Raw genomic sequence first — 20,849 nt, 5'->3', positions numbered from 1 at the left:
TCTTGAGGTTTTTGCAGCAGATGTTCACCAGACAGGATCGGCTCTCCAAAATCCTTGCATTGAATCTCCAGGTACTCCACAACTTTTGTCCTTCCTCCCATGCTCCACTACGTCCTGCAGAGCCCTTTCCACTGTATCCGTCCGAGCTTCGAACTTCGCTAGTTCCCCTTTGATCTCCACTACAGATTGCTTCAAGTCTCCCCCTAAGGGCTGCCATTTCATCCTGTAGCATCGCCGCCAGCTTCTCTTGGAAGGTGTGTAAACACTGTGCTAAGTCATCCTTAATAACTGCTGCTGCGCCCGAAGGACTATGTTGGTGAGCTGAGGGATCCATTGCTTACGGTGGCGTGCCAGCTCCTGCTTCTGCGTCCTCGTCTTCTCCCAGGCTCCAGCACCGATGCAGGCTCCCCTTTGCTGTGGGGCGCGGATGGGGTGAGCCGAATCGTCCAAGACTTTGCCCTTCAGCATCAGGAAGGATCACTCCCCTCCAAGGGACCTGCGAGGAAGTGCGTACCTGGATGACAAAATGAAGCTTCCTGCCACCTTCCAGTGGCCCCACGCTCTCCTCCACTTCATCTTCCCCTGGGTGGAGGTGAACAAGAACTGCAACACAGACCCTCTCCAAGAGTCTCCTGGAGGAGTGTGTTCCCCAAGCGGAGATGCAGACCTTCCAGTCTCTTTCCTGTGTACCTTCTCCAAACCGGATTCTCCTGGGCTGAAACGAGCAGGAACGATCACACTACTCATGTCCCCTAAATACTACCACTGGTCATCAGCTCAGAGCATGTGTGCCTCTCAGGGTCCTTGTGTGCCGCCCTGCAGCCTGTTCCCAGCACTCGCCATACAATCAGGGCTCGCTTACTGAGACCTCTGAGGGGCCCGGTGCAGTGTTCTGCCTGGTTCCCCCCCCCGGCCCTCCGCCATATTGGGGGATCCTGAAATTCCTCATGCCTGGCTGATATGGCACACATGCCCCACGTCCACCACACCAGCAGACCAGGCTGATCGATGCTGCTGCCTCCACCCGGCCATTCTTTTCTCTACTGCTGTCACAGGGGCTTTGTGAACAATCATCCTCTGGGCCGTTCACGTGGGGGGAGCTCTAATCCACTGTGTCAATCCTAGGGAGGGATTGGGGGTGGGGGAGGTAGGTCCGTGCCTCCCGTGGGCCCATCAAATGCTCCTGTTCTCCTGAGAGCAAGCCAGAACTTGCCATCTGCCACCAGCGGGGTCTCGCTGAGCCGCCTTCGACTTCAGAGCACCCCATCCCCTTGCCCGAGGTAAGTTCCACCCGCAGCCCAGGATGGCAGCAAGCTTCTCTGGGTGCCAGCGACTGTTCACTGAGGCGCACCTCGTGGAGCTTAGGCGTTCAGTTTCCCCAAAATCAGTGCCATCTTAAATCCATGCGCTCCACGGCCTCCTGGTTGCCAACTGACCGGCGGGGCATGCCAGCCGTGGCCTAGAAGTCCTGCTGTACCCCCCAGAGAGGAACTGCAAGAAGCAGCGGCGGCGGCCCCAACAAGGAGGCCACAGGGGACTGAACGCGGCGGGCCCAGATGGCGCCGCGGTGCAGGTAGGTGTCACCACCAACCACCTTCCTCCCCGTCCCGCCCAGCAGGCCTCCAACACCCACGCAACTACACATAAACTGAAGCAGGGTCCCGTCGGTGCTCTCCCACACACGGGGCCTCCAGACATGGCGGCAGCGGCGCTGCATATATCAACAAGCGCATGGTGACCGCTCCCCGACACATCCATCTCCAGGATAAGAGGTGGGCACCGGCGCCCACCCCTCTGGCTGGGGAGATCCGGGAGTCAACAACCGAAAACCAACATGAGGAGGAACTGCCTGGTGAGCGGTCCGCGCTTGCCTCCCGCAGTAGAGGTTGGTGGCTGTTTGAGGCCCAAAGCGCGCAAATACCTCCCCCACAACCCCACCAGTGCTGGTCCTGGGAGCCGGACCAAGAACATACGTGGCTGCCCTCGCTCTGCTGTTGCGACGCCGGTGGCCCACCGTGCACAGCGATAAGGCAGCGTCGTGGAGAGGGCTAGCCGGGCCCAATTCACCTAATTGAGCTTACCTGGACCGGCAACACCAGCATCTATATGTTCAAAATAAGGTGGCCACAGCGTTTCGGCACACTACACGCTTGAGGTAGACCTTGCCAGCTCACCATAAACTCTGAATACCGTTGTAGTGCAGCCCAAAGAACGGGAATGCCGATCACTGCGTGAACAGGGGCCAGAAGGTAGCAGCGACCCCCATGACACCGGCCCTGGCCCTGGCCTGACACAAGAGTTCTGTGAATCTGATTGCCTCAAAGCCCAGCGACAGTGTGATCTTCATAGTGGGGCACAGTCACGAGCTGGCGACGCTTGGCACATCAAGCACCAGAAAACAACCTCCAATACAACATCGGCCAGACCACCCCTGCACAGCCTCTCCTGCTCAACTCCATCACCCCCACAGCACGAATACTCATGCTACCGGCGGCCGAGAATTGGCATGAAGCAGACCCATCCCAGGAACCAGCATTGGATATTCGGGAGATCCTACTAGAGCTAAAGGCTGGGATTGGCAAGCTCGACTCCAAACTGGACTCCCTCTCCTCTAAAGTCGATCTTTTACAACATCGACTCGATAAACATAACGACAGGTTCGACGCAGTGGAGCAGCGAGTTTCAGACCTTGATGACAGCAGTGTGTCACTGGGAGCCAGGGTAACGGCATTGGAAAGTCAAATGAAAGTGGCGAGTGCCAAAAATGAGGATCTAGAGGGCAGAGCCCGGTGCAACAATATTAGACTGATCGGGGTAAGGGTAAGGGAAAAGCAGATCCCTGGCAAAATGGAAATTCATTGAGAATCTTTGTAAAGAATTATTCGGAGCCGCCGCACTATCCGAGCTTTTGAAAGGGCTCACAGAGTACCATCCAGCCGACCCGCACCGGGTACAGCTCCAAGCCCGATCATCACCAGGATTCTCAATTTCAAAGACCGCGACCTGATCCTGAAGTTAGCGAGGGACAGAGGTGAATTACAGTATGATGCAACAGTATTCAAATCTACCCTGACTGCTCTCAAGCGGTCCAAGCATCTCAGAGATCCTTTTCCGAAGTGAAACAAAGGCGCGAGACAGCGAAATGCAATACTCAATGCTATTCCCAGCCAAATTGAGAATTCAACACGCCGGGACAAGTTCTTCACATCACCGGAGGAAGCTAACATGTTCCTAGACAGTATTGGCTGTCGACCCGCAAACAACAACAACCCGAGGCCGCCAAGAAACGATCGAGAAAGGAGAAACCCGCCTTGAGATCCTGGAAAGCTGCATCACCCATTAGCTGTGCTGTTATAAAAACTCCTCAGAAAGAACCCGCAAAAACACTTATCCTTATTTGACGGGAGCGAGAGCTCTTGGATGGGCACTAGCACCCCAAGCACAGCTCCAAGTTCAATGTTAATTGGTTGTAGAAACAGGGGGTGGGGGAGGATACTTGACAGGCGGGGTAGAGGTTGCCCGGGGGGGGGGGCAGGGGGAGAGAGATAATGCAACAGCTACGGCCCACGTCTGGAAGTAGTTTTTGGGCTTCCGGGATGCAACTGGCAATACGCAACACTGCAGGGAAACCTGGTAGAGGGTGTTGCTAGAGCTGTAGTGGAAAGGTGGCAGCAACTACACCCATTTTGAGGTTTTGTTTACTGTTAGAGGGACGACCTGGGAATAGAACCACCAGCGAGATGGCCTACGCCCCCCCCCCCCCACGCCGCCTGGCATCTCACACGTGGGTATCACAAACACAGCAACTCTGATCCAAAGACCCCCCAACCCCCGAGTGGGCGGCTGGACGCGCCATGAATACACCAGACTGCATGGCATTCAAGGTAGCGACGTGGAACATTAGGGGTGGCAACAACCCCACCAAAGCCCGTAGGGTGTCCCAATACATCAGGGAGCACAGTGTCGATGTTGCACTGATTCAAGAAACACATCTCACCCCAACATCCGAAAGTAGATGGGCACCTGACTTGGGCTGTCATAGGTACTTTTCTTCTTACTCGTCATACGCACAGGTGGCAGCCACCCTTATCAGAAAAAGGTCAAAATTTAGGCTAAAATCAGTTAAGAGTGACGAGGTGGGTAGGTCCCTTCTAGTACGTGGAGTCCTGGATGGAGTGGATGTGACCTTTGTGAACTCTTATGCCCCGAATGTAGATGGGACTAACAGCTTTGACTGGGTCATGACTAACCTGGCAGATATGGGACAAACCACAATCATTTGGGGCGGCGATTTGAACACCACACTTAACCACACTTAACCCACTTAAATACTCGCACAAACACTTTCAGACCATTCCCCGGTTACTCTTGAGGGCACCCCAGCAGGGAACAGGGGCGGCAGGCCCCCATGGAGGTTTAAACATGGGGCTCTAAAAGATCAGGTGTTGGCTCTGGAGTTCCCCGCTGAAATAATGTCCTTTCTAGATACGAATCTGAATTCCATCGATTCGGCGGGGACCATGTGGGAAACACTTAAATGCTTTGTAAGGAGAGTGTGCCTAGCTAAAGAAAACCGGATACTGAGGTTGATCAGATCGGAACTGGCAGCCAGCAAAACACGCCTGAAGGATCAGGAACGAACATACGACACACAAAAGGACAATCACACCCTAGCCTCCCTCAAAAAAGGAACTCGATAAATTCAAAGCTGGCGCAGAACGGGAAGCCAAGTTCCTATCACAGTGTCACAGAATACATCATTATGGAGAGGGCCGAAAACCGGGCGCCCTGCTGGCTAAGCTATTGGCATCAGATAGGAGCCCCCCCCCCCCAGATAGAATGCATCAGGGAACCCGACGGTACTCTGGTCTTCACAGAGGACAGAATAGTACAGTCTTTTCGAGCCTTCTATCAAGACCTATACATTGAAAAGGCGACAACAGACCAGATTCCCTCCTCCAGTATTTAGATCAGATTGAACTCTTCTGGACGAATCAAACACTGAGGGAGCCACTAAACGCCACCATCTCACTTGAGATCACGGAGGGCATAAAAACACTCCCAAGCTCTAAAGCACTCGGGCCTGACTGCCTGACAGGAGGGTTCTACAAATCGTTCGCCCTGATCGTGGCATCTCTCCTGCTGCAAATCTTCCAGGAGGCGATTGAAAGGGGGCTGCCTCCCCTCGACGCTCCGGGAAGCAAACATAATCCTTCTACATAAGAATGGTAAGCCTCCCGAAGAATGCGGATCATATAGGCCAATCTCCTTAATCAATTTAGCCAATAAAATCCTGGCAAAAATTCTCTCCGCAAGGCTACTCCCTCTAATGCCAGCACTGGTGATAGCCGATCAGGCGAGTTTCATTCCAGGGCACAACACCTTTGGCATAAGATGCCTGTTTGGCGCTATTGAAGCTACGGACTCATCCGTTCAGGCAGTAGCTGTTCTTCTCGATGCTGAAAAGGCCTTTGACTCTGTTGAATGGCACTACCTTTTTACAGTCTTGGGGAGAATGGGACTGGGGAAATCAATTCTTAAAACTAGTCACACTCCTGGACGAAAAACCGGTGTCAAATATACTAATGGGGAGGTTGGGGGCGTGGCTTGAGCAGCCATGGAGTAGGACGTGCTTTCCGTGGAGCTCCGGAGGATCCGACAGATGATCCGTACAAACTACCTTTAAAAGTGCGCCACTGGTTCCAGAATTGATCACACACGCATGGGAATGGATGCTTCGCTCATTGTATAAAGATCGAGAAAAATCATAAGCAGGAGTCTGGAGGAATTGCTCGACGAACGACGGCGGCAGCTCGGTCCATTGTCACACAAGATGGCCGACAACAAAAGAAACAAAACCAGGGTACCCGAAGAGGACAAATAGAGGTGGCGGCCACGGGGAAAGAACGACAATGGCGAGGTGAAGGCGGAATACAAAAACCCCCGGGGGCCGTAGGTCTTGAGTCGTGAAAGCTTGGGCGCTGGCAGGGACCCGAGGGCAGCAGAGGTGTGAAAATGCAGGCCGCACCACGACCAGCACGACAAGCGCTCCCTCGGCATTGAACTAGCAGCGGCGAGAGGTGGTGGAAGTTGCGACTGCCTGGAGACCACCGCGACAGTCGGTAAAGAGCGGAAATTGCAGCTGGGGAGACACTTGGTCGCTGAATCGTGATAGGGAGACCCAACGGTAACCAGAAAATGGCGGCGCGAGGTGCCGTGGCCAAGAACAAGACCAAAGAACCCACGATGGACATTTTTGCAAAAGCACAACTGTCTCCTGCGGCCATCTCAACCAAAGGCCCGATGGCACAGGCTGTGGGCGCGACAGATTTTGGAAGCCATTACGGAGCTGAAGGAATCTTGGGGGGTTGCGATGATGGACCTACGTACTTCCCTGGAGGCTAAAATTGAAGCAGTGGGCATTGAAGTCTCCCTGCTGAGACAGGATGTCAGGGGACTGGCGGAACGCACAAGCAGCCTGGAGGGCGCGGTGAAATCTAATACGGACACCGGTGCCAACAATACAAAAGAGATCCATGTCCTCAAGCAACAGGTGGCCAACTTGGAGTCTCGAGCAGAAGAAGCAGAAGGGAGAGCGAGGAGAAACAACATTCGTGTGGTGGGTCTGCCGGAAGGCGAGGAGGGCCAGGACCCGACTGATTAGATCGAGAACTTAATCCTACAAGGAATCGGGGCCGTTACACTCTCGCAAGGATTTGTGGTCAAGCGTGCACACAGAGCCCTCATGCGGAAACCGAGACCGGGGGCCCCTCCACGAGCGATAATTGCCAAGATACTGAACTATAAAGACCGGGAAAAAATACTGGAGTATTTTCGGAAAGGCGGAACAATCGAGAGGGCCTCGAGCACTATCACGGCATATCCGGATTACACTATGCTGGTCCAGAGGCAGCGGTACAGCTATGTAACCATCAAAAGGAGGCTGCGGGCGGCTGGGATAAAATATATGCTGCTGTACCCTGCGAAATTGAAGGTCGTGTATAAGGGCAAAATGCACTTTTTTGACACTCCGGAAGAAGCGACAACGTGGTTGGATCTGCAGGGCTGCCCGGATCAAGACACGGAGGAGACACAAAATGGACGTGAAAAGTGACTCAGATACGGTATGCATTTTGCTATGGCGGCGAGCGAACATCCTAGGCGAAGGCTGAGAACGATGGGTCTGGCTGTAGGAGGCTGATATCCGATAACATATTGCGGATTGTGAGAGACTTGATGGACTTGAATATAGTGGCGGTTACATATATTTAAACAGTATAGCAATGTGTAGTTCTTTGATGTGCTATTGGAGCGGCAGGGCAGTAGCACCCTACCCCCCCGAATTGTAGTTGTAGTTATGGTAGGTTGGCCACTAGGGCGGCCTCACCCTGCAGAGCTTCGAGTACAGGCGAAAGCCGGAAAGAGCTAGATGCGGGGGAGCCTGAGATCCAGGGATGGAGCTGGGCAACAGTTGGGGTGGGGGGGGAGAGAGAGTGTTGGGGGGGAAAGGGAGGAGGAAGTTTGGTGTGTTTTTGGTTAACAGGGTTTTAGAAGGGGATGCAAGCCTATATAGATTGGAATGGAACTCAAGGTTACACTGCACCTGGGGGGGGGGGGGGGGGAGAAATGGGATCATACCGGGCCATGGGGGACCTTAAAATACTCACATGGAATGTGCGGGGGCTTAATAGCTATTTAAAAAGGAACAAGGTTATGCTGTATCTGCGCAGGCAGAAAATAGATATTGCATTGCTACAGGAAACCCCCCTTACACGTGAGAAGATGGACACGATTGCGGGAAAGTGGAAGGGGGTGCTGGTGGGCTCTTCGTACTCAGCCTACGCAAGAGGAGTACTTATATGGGTGGCGCCACATGTCCCGTTTCAGCGGTTGCAAATGGTGGCTGAGACAGACGGGAGGATGGTTATGCTGAGGGGATAAGTATTGTTAAAACGTACGCCCCGAACCAGAACACGGCGGCGTACATTAGGACACCGAGTGCGAACCTGAGCGTGTGTGTGGGAAGCGCGGTGATCTGGGGAGGGGACTTCAACTGTGTATTGAACCCGAGGGTGGATAGATTGGACGGGAAATTGGATAGACCGGCCCCTGCAGCCAGGGCGCTACAGACACTGCTTGATGACTTTGGGTTGGAAGATGCATGGAGTATGGCACCCTGGGGAAAGGCAATATTCGCATTACTCGGCCCCACAGAAGTTATCAACAAGGCTGGACTATGTCTTCGCATCACCAGAAATGATAGCGGAAATTGCGCACAGAGTACAGGGCCAGGGTCCTCTTGGACCACTCGCCCCTGATTCTTGCGTGGCAACATTGCCCCCCCGAGGGCGAGGATCCCGACGTGGCGCCTACGAGCGGAGGCGTAAAGAGACCCCTTCTTTAGAGAAGATTTACGGGAGGAGATAGTAAATTATTTTGAAACCAATACTGGGAGTGTGGACTCGGCAGGGACACTATGGGAGGCCGTTAAAGTGGTTATGAGGGGGACGGCCATGGCGAAATCCAAGGGCCTGCAGGGTGGGGTTTCAACAGAACTGAGGGAGACGGAAGCAAAATTGGAAGAGGCCTTAAAAGCCGGCGACGATACAGCGGAGAAACTAGATTTGATACTTAAGCTGCAGCCAAAATGTGCGGATTACTGGGAGAGGTTGTGCAACCTTAACTATAAAAGGTACATAGAGAGGCAGCATGCGGGAGGTGACAACCCGGGGAGACTTTTGGCGTGGTTATATAAGAGCGAGACCCCTAGAGCCACAATCAGAACTATAGAGAGGGAAGATGGTAGCGTAGAGGACACCCAGGAGGGGGTTAATCAAGCGTTTGTGGATTATAATAAAGTGCTATACGGGGAAGACGGGGAAAGTAGCCGGGCAATGATAGAAGAAACGCCTGAGGATATGGGGCTGCCCAAGATAAGTGAGGAGGAAAGGGAGGAATTGGACTCCCCGATTACCCTGGAAGAACTGGGGGAGGTAGTGAGGCAGTTGCCTACTAGTAAGACCCCGGGGACAGACGGGCTCCCAAGTGAATTTTACAAGGTATATATAGAAGAGGTCCTCCCCCCGATGCTAGAGATGATAAATGAGGCGTTCGAGACGGCCCGCCTGCCGGAGTCATTGAGAGAGGCTGTTATAGTACCTCTCCCTAAACCAAATAAACCAGGGCGCCGCTGTGGTTCCTTCAGACCTGTGTCAATGTTGAACCAAGACGGCAAGATATTAACTGCGGTCTTGGCGAATAGACTGAAAAAGGTCATTGGTAAGTTAATACATCCGGATCAAACGGGCTATGTCCCCCATAGAAACATCACCAACAATCATAGGCGACTTCAGAGGATCATTGAGTTTGGCAGCGGAAGTGAGGAGGAAATGGCAATCGTGTCCCTGGATGCGATCAAGGCCTTCGACTCCGTCAAGTGGCCGTGGCTGCTGGCGGCCCTGAAACACTATGGGTTAGGGCCTGGCTATGTAAAATGGGCGGAGATTTTGTATAGTGAACCGCTGGCCAGAGTAAAGACGGGATCTGTGATATCAGAGAGGTGGCAGCTTAGTAGGGGTACTAGACAAGGATGCCCGTGGTCCCCTATGCTCTACATTTTAGCCCTGGAGCCTCTGGCGATCTATTTGAGGCAGCAATATGACACCATAGGCATCGAGGTGAACGGGGAGCGGCACTTCTCCCTATATGCGGACGACATGTTGCTATATGTGCGGTATCCGAAGGAGAACCTCCAGTACATTTTGGAAGTGCTTGGGAGATACGTGGTGCTATCGGGCATAGCGGTGAAGCCCCAGAAGTCTAGTCTGTTCCCGTTGGGGGGGTATACAGGTGTTCCAGCGGAGAGGTTACCGGTCTTACAGGTACCGTGGGCGGTTAGTACTTTTCGGTACCTGGGGATAGATATATATCACACCGTGGGGGAGGAGCATAGGTGCAATACAGAGGTTGCAATCCAAAAAATTGAGAAATGCATGCGGTTTTGAGCAAAGCTGCCTTCGGCGATGATGGGGCGGGGAGCGATGCTAAAGATGGTGGTCCTGCCAAGGCTCCTACATTACTTCGGGAATATTCCGTATCTGATTCCTAAGGGTTTTTTTGCCAAACTGAATAGCATGTGTAGGGACTTTCTGTGGCAAGGCACGCGAAACAGAGTGGCGTTATGGAAGCTCCAGAACTTCCATGACAAAGGGGGTATAAAGCTGCCAATGACGAGGCCTACTATGTTGCGAGCCAGTTGCAATATGTTGCCAAATGGCTATCTGATGAAGAGACCTCCGAAGTTAGGCTCTTTGGGCGGGATTGTGCACCCTTTTATTTGAAAGAAGTTATGTGGGCACCCAGGGCGGAGATGGTGGGGCGCCCTAAAATGATGCAGCTGGGGTGGAAGGTGTGGCGCAGGGAATGCCAATTGATGGGGAACCCGTCCCCATGCTCGCCGCAGATGCCATTGGTGGTATTTACAGGGGCAGACGCTCAGCTGCGACTGATACTCCGGACCCACTGGGAGCCGGCTGGGGTGGCAACGATGGGGGATATTTGGCAGGGGGGCTCTTGTGTTACCTTTGAGGGGCTGCGGGAGGAAGCTGGGTTGCGCGAAGGCCAGTACATCACGTACCACAGAATGGTACAGAGGATTAAGAGAATGTGGCCCGAAACTGTGTTGGAGGAAGAACTGGACGCCACCATAGACGTTATATATGATATAGCTGAGGGGGGCCATGAGGTCTCCAGACTGTACGAGACGATGTCTAAACTGGGGAAGGAGGTCACGCAGCTGAGATTGGACTGGGAAACGGAGGTTGGGGCCCAAATGGGAGATGGGATGTGGGAACGGGTGCATAAGGTATCATAAGGTGGTGTCTAGAAACGCGAGACTGAAACAGATACAGCTTTACATAACACACAGGGCTTATATGACACCTTGGAGGATATTGAGGTTCGAGAATGCAGGTCGGCAAGCATGCCCCAAGTGCGACGAAGAGAACGCAGGCATGGTGCACATGTTTTGGTGTTGCCCGATCATAGAGAGGTTCTGGAGGGGTGTAAAAGAGAAACTAGAAGGAAGAGGGGTCAAGATAATAGTGGACACGGTATGGGCCTGCCTGCTGGGGGGGGTTCCCCAGACCACGGAAACTCAGGCATGTAAGCAAACTAAGGGACCTGGCTTATGTGCTTGCAAAGAGAAGGATTGCTATGGGATGGAAGTCATGCCATGTGCCGAGCATAGAGGGGTGGTGGAAAGACCTGCAAAAATGGGCATAAACCGAAACCATAGCATGGCAAGAGGCGTGCAGCAATGGAAGGGGGGGGAGAGATTGAGTCCCTGATGGCCTGGAAATCACTGATAGCCGGATTGTTTGGGTCATTAGATGACCCGACTGAACCTGTTGAGGAGGAGACCAAACCACAGGGTGTGGAATCTGATGACTCAAGATGGGGGGGTGGGGTAGTGGGAGTAGTGGTTAGGGAATTTAAAAAGTGTAATGAAACTGTTGAACATGCACTGTTTGTTTGGTTTTATTGTTTGTTTAAAAAATGCAATAACTTTTTTTTTTTTTAAATATATATACTAATGGGGAGGGTGAGGTCTCAGAGTATAAAGCTGCAAAGAGGAATCAGACAGGGTTGCCCCCTGTCGGCCTTATTATTCGCATTGGCGATGGCACCTCTAGCAGCCAGCCTACAATCGCGACACCTGCACAGGGGTCTAAAGCTCGGCCCACACAAGATAATTCTGTCGCTTTACGCGGATGACGTGGCCCTTTTTATACAAGACCCGTCCGAGAACCTGAACCCAGCAATGCGTGAGGTAATCAGATTCGGGGAACTCTCAGGCCTAAAGATTAACAATCCAGAGTCAATAGTATTCCCCCTAATCCAATGCCACCAGGGAGTTTGGAGACCATTGTGGGCTCAAATGGGAACGGTCGGGGTAAGATACCTGGGCATCCAAATGTCAAGAGATCACCACACCCTCCTCCAAGATAATTACGGGAAAGTAGTAGAAACACTGCGGGACAAAATCTCTAGATGGAAGAGTGTCCCAGTCACAATCTGGGGACGTGTATCCATAGTCAAGATGGTAATCCTCCCCAAACTCCTTTACTTGTTTGCGAATATTCCCATCGTACTTCCACAGAACTTTCTGATTTTACGGCGAAGTATGATACTTGAATTGATTTGGGCCGTCAAGCACACGATGGAGGCCTTCACAACACTAATTCAACCAGTGGCAAAAGGGGGCATGGCACTTCCGGACCCAGAGCGTTATTACTGGGCGGCCCACGCGCAGTTCTTAAGCCACTGGTATGCTACACAGTTTATCAGACCCCATGTCCAGGTTGAACGGGCTCCATTGTCCCCCTACCTGCTACGTGCTGCCATAGTCGGCACGATACAGACTTTACCAAAAACTCTGAACATAGTCCACTCCACATACACAATATGGAAGAAAATGGTGATGAAATACAAGGTTGAAATCCGTTACTCTCCGATCATACCTGTACAATTCATCCCAGGGGTCCCACTCACTAGTTAACCAGTTTACATTCGTTGGGCCAGTAAACTGCAAATTAACACTCTAGGAGATCTGTTCGGCGAGGGGTCCTTCATAACACTTGAGCAGGCTCGCAAGCGTGGTGCTGACACTGCACTAGACACATTCATCTATCTCAGGCTCCGTCAGACTATCCAAACACTTTTCCCCACTTTCCCTATCCAACTACAGATATGGCAATTACTAGACAGTGTGATCCAGACCCAGGGAGAAGGCAAACTGGTGTCGTGGTTATACAAAAACCTTCTCAATTACACCCTAGTTAACTCTGCATCCCCGAAACTTAGATGGGAAAGTTCCCATGGAAAAAGCATCCCAGATGAGGATTGGGCATATATCCTCAGACAAACCCAGAAAGTGGCGCTAAACTCACAATTCAAACATACATTTTAACTACATACATCAAGCCTATCCCAATCCGTCCAGGCTCCACAGACAACGGACTGAGATCTCAGGTCTTGTGATCGGTGCAGTGCTCAGGATGCTGACTTCCTTCACCTAGCGTGGAATTGTTCAGCAATAAATAGATACTGGGGAGAGGATTGGGGGACGATAACAGAAATTGCAGGAGAGACAATCGAGCAAGACCCATGACGGCACTACTTGGCCTCACCAGCGGGGTCTCGATTAATGTACGGAAATTAGTGGGTCTCCTCTTGGTTCTAGCAAAAAGGAGAGTGGCAATGACCTGGGAAAGAGGCCAACCTCCAAGTTTCCAAATGTGGCTGCGAGACATAGCCTACTGTCAGGACACTGTTCATTAAAACTCTGCCACTCCATGCGAGACCACCTGACATATGGAGCCCCTATGTGAACTATTTAATCTCCTCTTCAACAAGTGCCTCTTTGCCCGCTTCGACCCATTAACCTTAACCAATCCAATATGTCCACGAGACGCTGTGGATAACCCGATTCTCTGTTTATTTGATTGCATATCTTGTACTGCAAAGGTGGCAATAGGGGGGGTGGGTGCCCACTTGGTGCACAGTTCGTTTCTCTTGTTCTTTTGTATGTTAAATGAAAATTAAAAAATAAAGTTTTTTAAAAAAAACAACAAAACAAAACTAAGGCCAGAAGAAGGACTTCCTTCTCCTGGGTGCTGCGTTTTACATAAGGGTTTTCTAGATGATATTGCTCTACTCAATAGACCATATGTAAATAGTCTCTGGTTATCCTTTGGACCAAGTTTCCCAGTTATTTTAGGAGACTGGTAGCTTTGTTGTCCTCTTTCCTAGAGACTATCCATGTTCTGCTCAAGTTCCTTCTCTCTCTCCCCTTCTCTTGTAGGACTCCAGACCCCCCCTTGTATATGGTTCTCCGCTCAGAAATTATGGTTGTTCAACTCCCAATTATAGTTCATCTTCCTGGGGTGCTCCTTCGTGTACGATATTTACCTTTCAAACCTCACAAGGCTTGACTCCTCAAATGTCTCTCTGTTTTCTGTTCTCTCTTACATTTGGGATACGAGTTGACCATTCCAACTCTATTTCTCTCCCACTCTGCCATTTATGTGTTTCTCTTCATCTCATTAATCTATGAATTCACCTGCTTATTTCCAGTTCTTTTTCCTGAAGTACTGGGAAAAGTTCTGTTTAACTTATACTGAGTCCCTTTTAACTTTCTGGTATTCCCGTTCCCAGTGTTACCTTCCATCTTTAGGGGTAATGCTGATGGTACCTGGACTCTTGGCTTAGTGGAAGCTCTGCGGTTCACTTTCCGCAAAGTCTGTTTCAAGAGTCCCGCGCTCGCCTGCCAGGACTCGATTCTGGAGTAGCTCCCTCCCACTGGTGGTGGTGTCGTTGTGCTGTCCACCACGATTGCTGCGTGGTCACGTCACCACCGAACGCTCAGCTCCAACTGGTTTGGATTTCTTCAGTACTCGCATGTCTCCCAGCATTTCTCGTTACACGCTGCTCTGGCTTACGCAGGCTCCGCGTTCTGCAATAGCTCTGCCTCCTTCTGCTCTGTTATGTACAGGGGGACTTCCCCTGGTATTCTCAGCTTTCCACCCTCTCTTGGCTCTCCTCCTCCTCTCACCAGTTCTTTGGTTTGTCATCCCAGTTCAGCATCCGAGGCACAGACCATTGGAGACTGATTTAAAGTGATATCCTCAGTTTCTTGTTGTTGAGAAAATAGGTTCACTTTATGTTCATGAACTGATAACGTGCTGGTGTATTAGGAGTCCATATAAGCCATCACATGGAGGACATCATGGAGTTCCTCACAGTTAGGGGAATCTTAGTCCCCAGAGGAGGAGTCTCTCCCGTTCGGGCCCCAGTTGCCTCGACACCTAGGGAGGGTGTTGTGGAGCGGGCTCACCTCCCCATCCTCAAAGGGGGAGGCTCCCCCTTGGGGAAAAAGGACGAATTCCTCACAGCCACATTTGCCGAAGGGCAGCCAGTCCAGAAAAGTATGCGCTTGCTGCGCGTATGCGGAAGTGGAGAAAAAGGGGGCATGGAAAGTAAGGAGGGGTCTGGTGCTAGGTGTGTGTGTGCATATATGAATGAGAGTGATAGTGGGAAGGAGGGTGAAGGGGACTAAGAACGGGCGATGGTGTCAGGTGTCCTGTCACACCTGAAGGGGTTTCCGCAACCCCTCATATAATGATGGAAGCCAAGGGGAGTACGAACCTCCCACCTTGGTTGGCACAGGTTCGCGATGCTTATTATACAGTTTACCCCGGGGCAACCAATGGGGGAGGGGGTTAGGGAGAGGATGTGGAGTCAGGGTCACCGGAGAGAGGATTAGGAATACATACTTGAATAGGTAATGGGAGCTTAGGAAAAGGCCATACAACCTCCATGCATATACTTGGTAGCCCAACACACTCTTAATTGAGCTGTTATTGTCAATCCTGGAAGACCAATACCCGTCTTCCTATTAACCAATGACTGACTCTCTCAATCTTCCCTACTCTCTTTCACCTAATTGCCACTACTCTCAAGACATGAGAAAACATATGTTGGTCAGTAACACAAACACATGGTGAAATGCAATACATGATGAAACAAATGCTATACACGATGGAGCAAACATTGCTGTGGACACATGAAACACAAAATAAGGATGTCTTCACACCACGTTAGCTCATGAGAATTGACATGATGTCCAAAGCACTAGATGGGATCGCCAGACACAACACGCCTCCATTAGAAACTGGCTCATACAATGCCCACACTTCCTACTGAATGGATGGATACACACACAGACCAAAGTATTACAGACAAATCTACCCTCACATTGCCAAAAAGAACTCAAAAGACTCAATGCCTTAAAAGCCAAGACCAAACACGCTGTTCGAAAGCCAGAGACCCACTGGCATATTTCTCCAAAGCCACATAGCAGACACACTAGCCTGTTCAACCGACTTAGAAGAGATCCACTCCCACAATGTGCAAAGGCCTTAGCGAACAGATACTATCACAATGCCCACAAGTCCTAGATCAAGAGATCAAGTCTAATACTGCTGGAAAAAAAATCATCTAAGAGAGCAATTTGCACACTGCCCGGAAGCCTTTTAGAAAAGATTGTACCAAAAATGTGCCCAATGCCACTAAAGCAGAGAACCCCTTACCCTTTATCCAAAACTGTTTGGAGACAAGTACCATAGCACTACCCAAACTTAGAAAATTAATTGACTCCCCCTCACGCTACTCATGGTCACACAGACCTACCCACCCTCATAGTGTGCAACGGAACTACACAGACCCACTTGCACACAGGTCAACAATTTTCGGTAAGGCTGCTGCTCAAGAGCACTTCAGATTATGTCCATTCACAGGCACTGTCCATACTTTACTCAAAGGTCTCAGGCTGGAAGACACATGGAATTCACGCAGAATTAGTCCTTAGGCTGTTAAGTTCAAGGACTGGCATACAACCCAAAGTCTCACTCAGTGAGCACTGTAGCAGACTTCGATCCCAATAAACATTTGGCTGACCTGGGGGCAGGCACAAAGCCCCTGGACTCCACCCAAAGGTGATTCAATGGCAGGCACTGTCAGAGGTATCATGCCCAGGATCCTGGTTCTACACATAGCCCACAGACTGCTTCTGAGAACTGCAGACAGAGGCATAGCCCACTGTATCTATCCGAGGGCAGACACGTAGTCTGGCGTCTCATTATGAGGATTTAGGGCAGAAACCTAACCCAGAGCGGGACTCCGAGGGCATGCAAGTAGCAGAGGATCTCAGTCTGAAGGGAGGGACACGGCGTATGTTCTAACGGCAGGTCTGAAGAAAACAGGCCAGGGTGTCATTCCAACTATAAGGGGGAAAGACGTGACCCAAAATCACAACTTGTGAGCAGAAACATAAACCTGGATCCCACTCTTAGGCAGGGACACAGCCCAAGGGGGTAGCACAAAGCAGTCTTAAAAACGATCAAAAAGCATAAATATCTACCCGGTGCAGAGGCCCGAAAAAAATTCACAGAGCCCAGGGTTCACTTCCAGGGTCATGTTGACCAGAGGCACAGCCCTAAACATCCATTCAGCGGGTAAGCGAAAAGCTACCCATAGTTCTAAATACTGATTACACATAAACTCTTGACCAAAAGGATCAAGTACTCACTAGTAACGACTGATGCCGTCCTGCACTGGGTCTAAAGTATGGCGCTCAGTGCACTAATCTTAAGCACTCATCACCAAGCCAGGAAACCAACAGAAGCTTATTTAGAAGCGTGAAAACTGCAAAAGGTGCAAGGGGAGTGATAGAAAACTGAAAGCAAGAGGAACAATACAGACAGCAGAGAGGGCAGAGAGCAAACCCATTCCCTCACCCACACAGCACCCACCACATGGGCCCGTTACCTCGGAGCTGGGGGTCAAGGTGGTTGATGAGCGTTTGGTATCGCGTCAGCAGTTCCGAGTTCTTGGCTTTTCCACCTTCCTCGCATAGGAACTGCAGAAGTTCTTCCTCGCTGAGCGCTTCCATCATATCCTGGCAGTCAACTATGTCACAGAGCCAGCAATACCCCCAGAGGGGAAGGAAGCTACGAAGCTCAAATTCGCAGGCAAAGTATTGCGTACAGGGGGCTTGCTTGCTTGTAGTGCCCAAGAGTGCAAAGTCCCACTCACAATCATCCAGGCGTCAAATCCTTGGCACACTATCCCAAGTGCAAGCACTCTAAACGAGTCTCCGTCAACGATTCCTGAACCATGAGGTCAGCACTGAGGGCCAAAATACTGCTGCAGATTAAACATGGCCCAACAAACAAAAACGGGATTTGGATATGAAGAATGGGGTTGCCAAAAAGCATCTAGAAATGAGTGCAAAAGAACATTCCAACGGCTCATAACATTTTCCAGAAAAATTCTACAAAATTGCAACGCCCAATGAATTGTTTCTCGATCCAAATGACAAGTCCAATGTTCCTGCAAACACATCGGAAAAAAAAAAAATAATCAGAACCACATCTCTGCACAATAGTCCAAAGCAAATGAGACATGTTTTCTCTCAAGTAACATCGAATTGCTCGAAACCTCCCTTAGACCAACATATAGATAAATGAGAGCCCCCTCTCTTCACAAAACACGACAGCTAAAACCCACGGTCAAAATCAGCTAACCACTCTAGATTAGAACCATGGGCAGCAAACCCCGACAGGTCAAAATCAATGGCCAGTCAACTCCAGTGGGTCAGACCCTCAGGTTCGTTAACTCAAGTGGGTCACAGTCACTATGCCAGCTAACACTAATTGGTCAGATCAGTGAACCAGCTAAAACGTGAAGGTCCGAATCATGGGGCCAGTAACCCCTGTGAGTCAGCATCATGGGCCAGCATGTCAATGCGGGTTAGAACCAAAGGTCTGCAAAACACTGCAGGTCAAACTCACAAGAAAGAATGACAGCCCACAGGCCAGAACTATGGGGCAGTTATCCTCAGCGGGTTAAACCAGTAACCTAGCTATCCTTACAGGTCAAACCAATGGACAACCTAACACTTGGGCAGGTGACATTCTACCCATTAGAACCACAGGACAACAAACTATTGAATGTCAATACCAGAGCCTACTTATACTTGCAGGACAAACCTATTCCATCTAACACAGTCGAAACCCTGGGTCAACTAACTTGAGTATGTAAGAGCTATCTAGCCCATGTGGATCAATGCAATGTTTTTGCTATCTTCTGTCTGAAAAAAAATAAGCAAATCATGACCTTTACATTACAAGCATGGAACAGAGACATCTCGTTAGTCAGACAAGTGCCAACTAACCCCTGTGTGTCAGAACTCGGGACACCTCTCAGGTTTGACAGGACCCATGCCAACTACCACATGCTGGTCAGAAACATGAACCAGATACCTACTGCGAGACAGAACCATAGTAAAGCTGAATAAGGAGCAGGGTGAACTATGGGCCAGCTAACCCAAGAGTTTCAGTACCACTGGCAAAATAGGCTGAGAGTAGAATCCACAGGCCAGCCAACCTCTAATGAGCAGAGCCACAACAAGCAAAGACACCCACACAACAGGTCAGAAAATGTGCCTGTTAATCTTTGTATCTCAGAACCATGGGTTCACCCCCACATGTGTTGTAGAACCATGAGTAAGAAATCCTGAGTGAGAGGACCCTGGGACAGCAAACATCAGGTTGTCAAACCATGGGCAAACGAATCCCTGTGTGAGTAAGAACCAGGAGCCAGCACACTACTGCAGGTTCAAACTTGGGGCAGCTAACTTCCGGGAGTCAGATTCTGGGACAAGTAACCCAAGTGGGTCAGAGCAATTCCCCAGCAAATCCATTTGTTATGGTCTCTAGAGGAGCAACACCATCCGCTTGCAATGTGGGTCCTAACCTAAACCAGAGCACTGTGCCACCTGAACCCAGTGGGTCAGGACAAGGAACCTGCTAACCACATGCAGATCTGATTTAAAAGCCAATTTACCCCCAGGAAATCTCAAACATGGTCCACTTAACCCATTTGGAGGATCTCAACCACGATCCAGAACTTTGAGAATAAGCCATTGGGGGAGGAGGGGTCAAAACCAATGACCATCTAACCGCTGGGCGGGTCAGAATCATAACATCAACTAATGCCTACTACTCAACCCGGCTAACGAGCCAATCCATGGTAACAAGTTGAACAACGCCTGCGAGGTGAACCATTGGCGATGTATACAGTTTATGTCCGAACTCCCCGCAAAACCTATCAAAATCTGGCCATCTTACTCCCGAAATTAGAACTCTGGGCCAGCTGTTCCCCTCTAACTTGCCTGCCAAACCCGGGATAGCGAATCAGAAACAAGGATCGGCAGCTAGTCCCTGCAAGGAACACACGTACAAGCTACTACTAACTGCAGCTGTATCTGCCAAGATACGGTCTTGTGGACCAGAACCTAGGTCGGTTAATTGATCGGAGAACCCGGTCCCGATAAGCACTACGCATCGCAATCCGCGACATCAAGGAATCCAAGCGACTCATAACGCGAGCTAACTAAACCCGCTGCAGAACGTTCTGAACCGTCAATCCGTAAAAGAAAGAACACAATCCTACCCAGCGTTCACCCTCCCCTCTGAACTCCCCCCACAGTCTCGGGTGCAAATTGTAGTTACCTTCAGACCGAGCACGCGTAAAAGTTCAAAGCTACCCACGTGCACGCGCAAAGGCTCGGTACAACCCCCCCCCTTCTTCTTCAAACTGTTCCAGATTGCCTGGGTACGTGGGTGTCTCCGGCAGTGCGCGTGCGTCAAGCAGCGGAGTCCGCGCCGTTCATTACGCATGCACGCATTGGAACACAATCGCCAGATAACGGAGGAAGGAAAAGGATGTCACTGAGGGAGGACTGTAAATAAGGGTGGAGGTCACGTTCTACACATTATACCTTGGAATATTAAAGGAATAGTTGACTAGTTGGAAGTGAAGGGGGCAGAAGATATGGAAGAGAAGCGCTTGTGAGGAAAGGAGTAGAGGAATGAAGAGAGGGAGAGAGACGGAGGACCAGAGCTCTCTAATTAGTTCATAGTCTCGAGTGCAGCTACTGGTTATTTCGTTTGCATTATGGGAGTTGTAGTAAACGCCTTCATTTAGGGTGCAGAAAGAAAATAACGGGAAAAAGACCCCGCATCCAAACGAGAAAAAAAAGGACCGGGTGAGCCACGCCTCCCCGGATGATTTGGACAAACCTGAGAACCACCTAAGCAGAAGGAAAAAATAACGAGACGGGTGAATAATGGGAGAAAAAAGTCAGAGGAGGGGGTGGATGGGCATGAGAGAGGTAGAGAGATGGACGGAAAAGGATGGGAGAAGACGGGGTAGGCACAGAAAGA

The 20,849-nt window shown here is 50.7% G+C and overlaps 1 protein-coding gene across 2 annotated transcripts in view; it reads right to left on the bottom strand.

Moving 5' to 3' along the window:
- LOC138580659 (ankyrin repeat domain-containing protein SOWAHA-like) overlaps positions 1-20,272 on the bottom strand; it is a 228,044-nt gene extending 207,772 nt beyond the window's left edge. For both annotated transcript variants that reach the window (XM_069651375.1, XM_069651376.1), the window contains exons 1-2: positions 20,136-20,272; positions 17,389-17,952 (exon numbers count right to left, since the gene is read on the bottom strand). In XM_069651375.1, coding sequence (XP_069507476.1) covers positions 17,389-17,515 — 127 coding nt within the window. In that variant the 5' untranslated portion in view covers positions 17,516-17,952; positions 20,136-20,272. The remainder of the gene's footprint in view (positions 1-17,388; positions 17,953-20,135) is intronic.
- Between the last annotated feature and the right edge of the window lie 577 nt (positions 20,273-20,849).

This window comes from Ambystoma mexicanum, chromosome 3p (genome assembly GCF_040938575.1).
Source record: "Ambystoma mexicanum isolate Mex_15411 chromosome 3p, UKY_AmexF1_1, whole genome shotgun sequence".
Classification (NCBI taxonomy): Eukaryota; Metazoa; Chordata; class Amphibia; order Caudata; family Ambystomatidae; genus Ambystoma; species Ambystoma mexicanum.
Note: the sequence above shows the minus strand (reverse complement) of the source record. Positions and strands in the feature narration are given on the sequence as shown.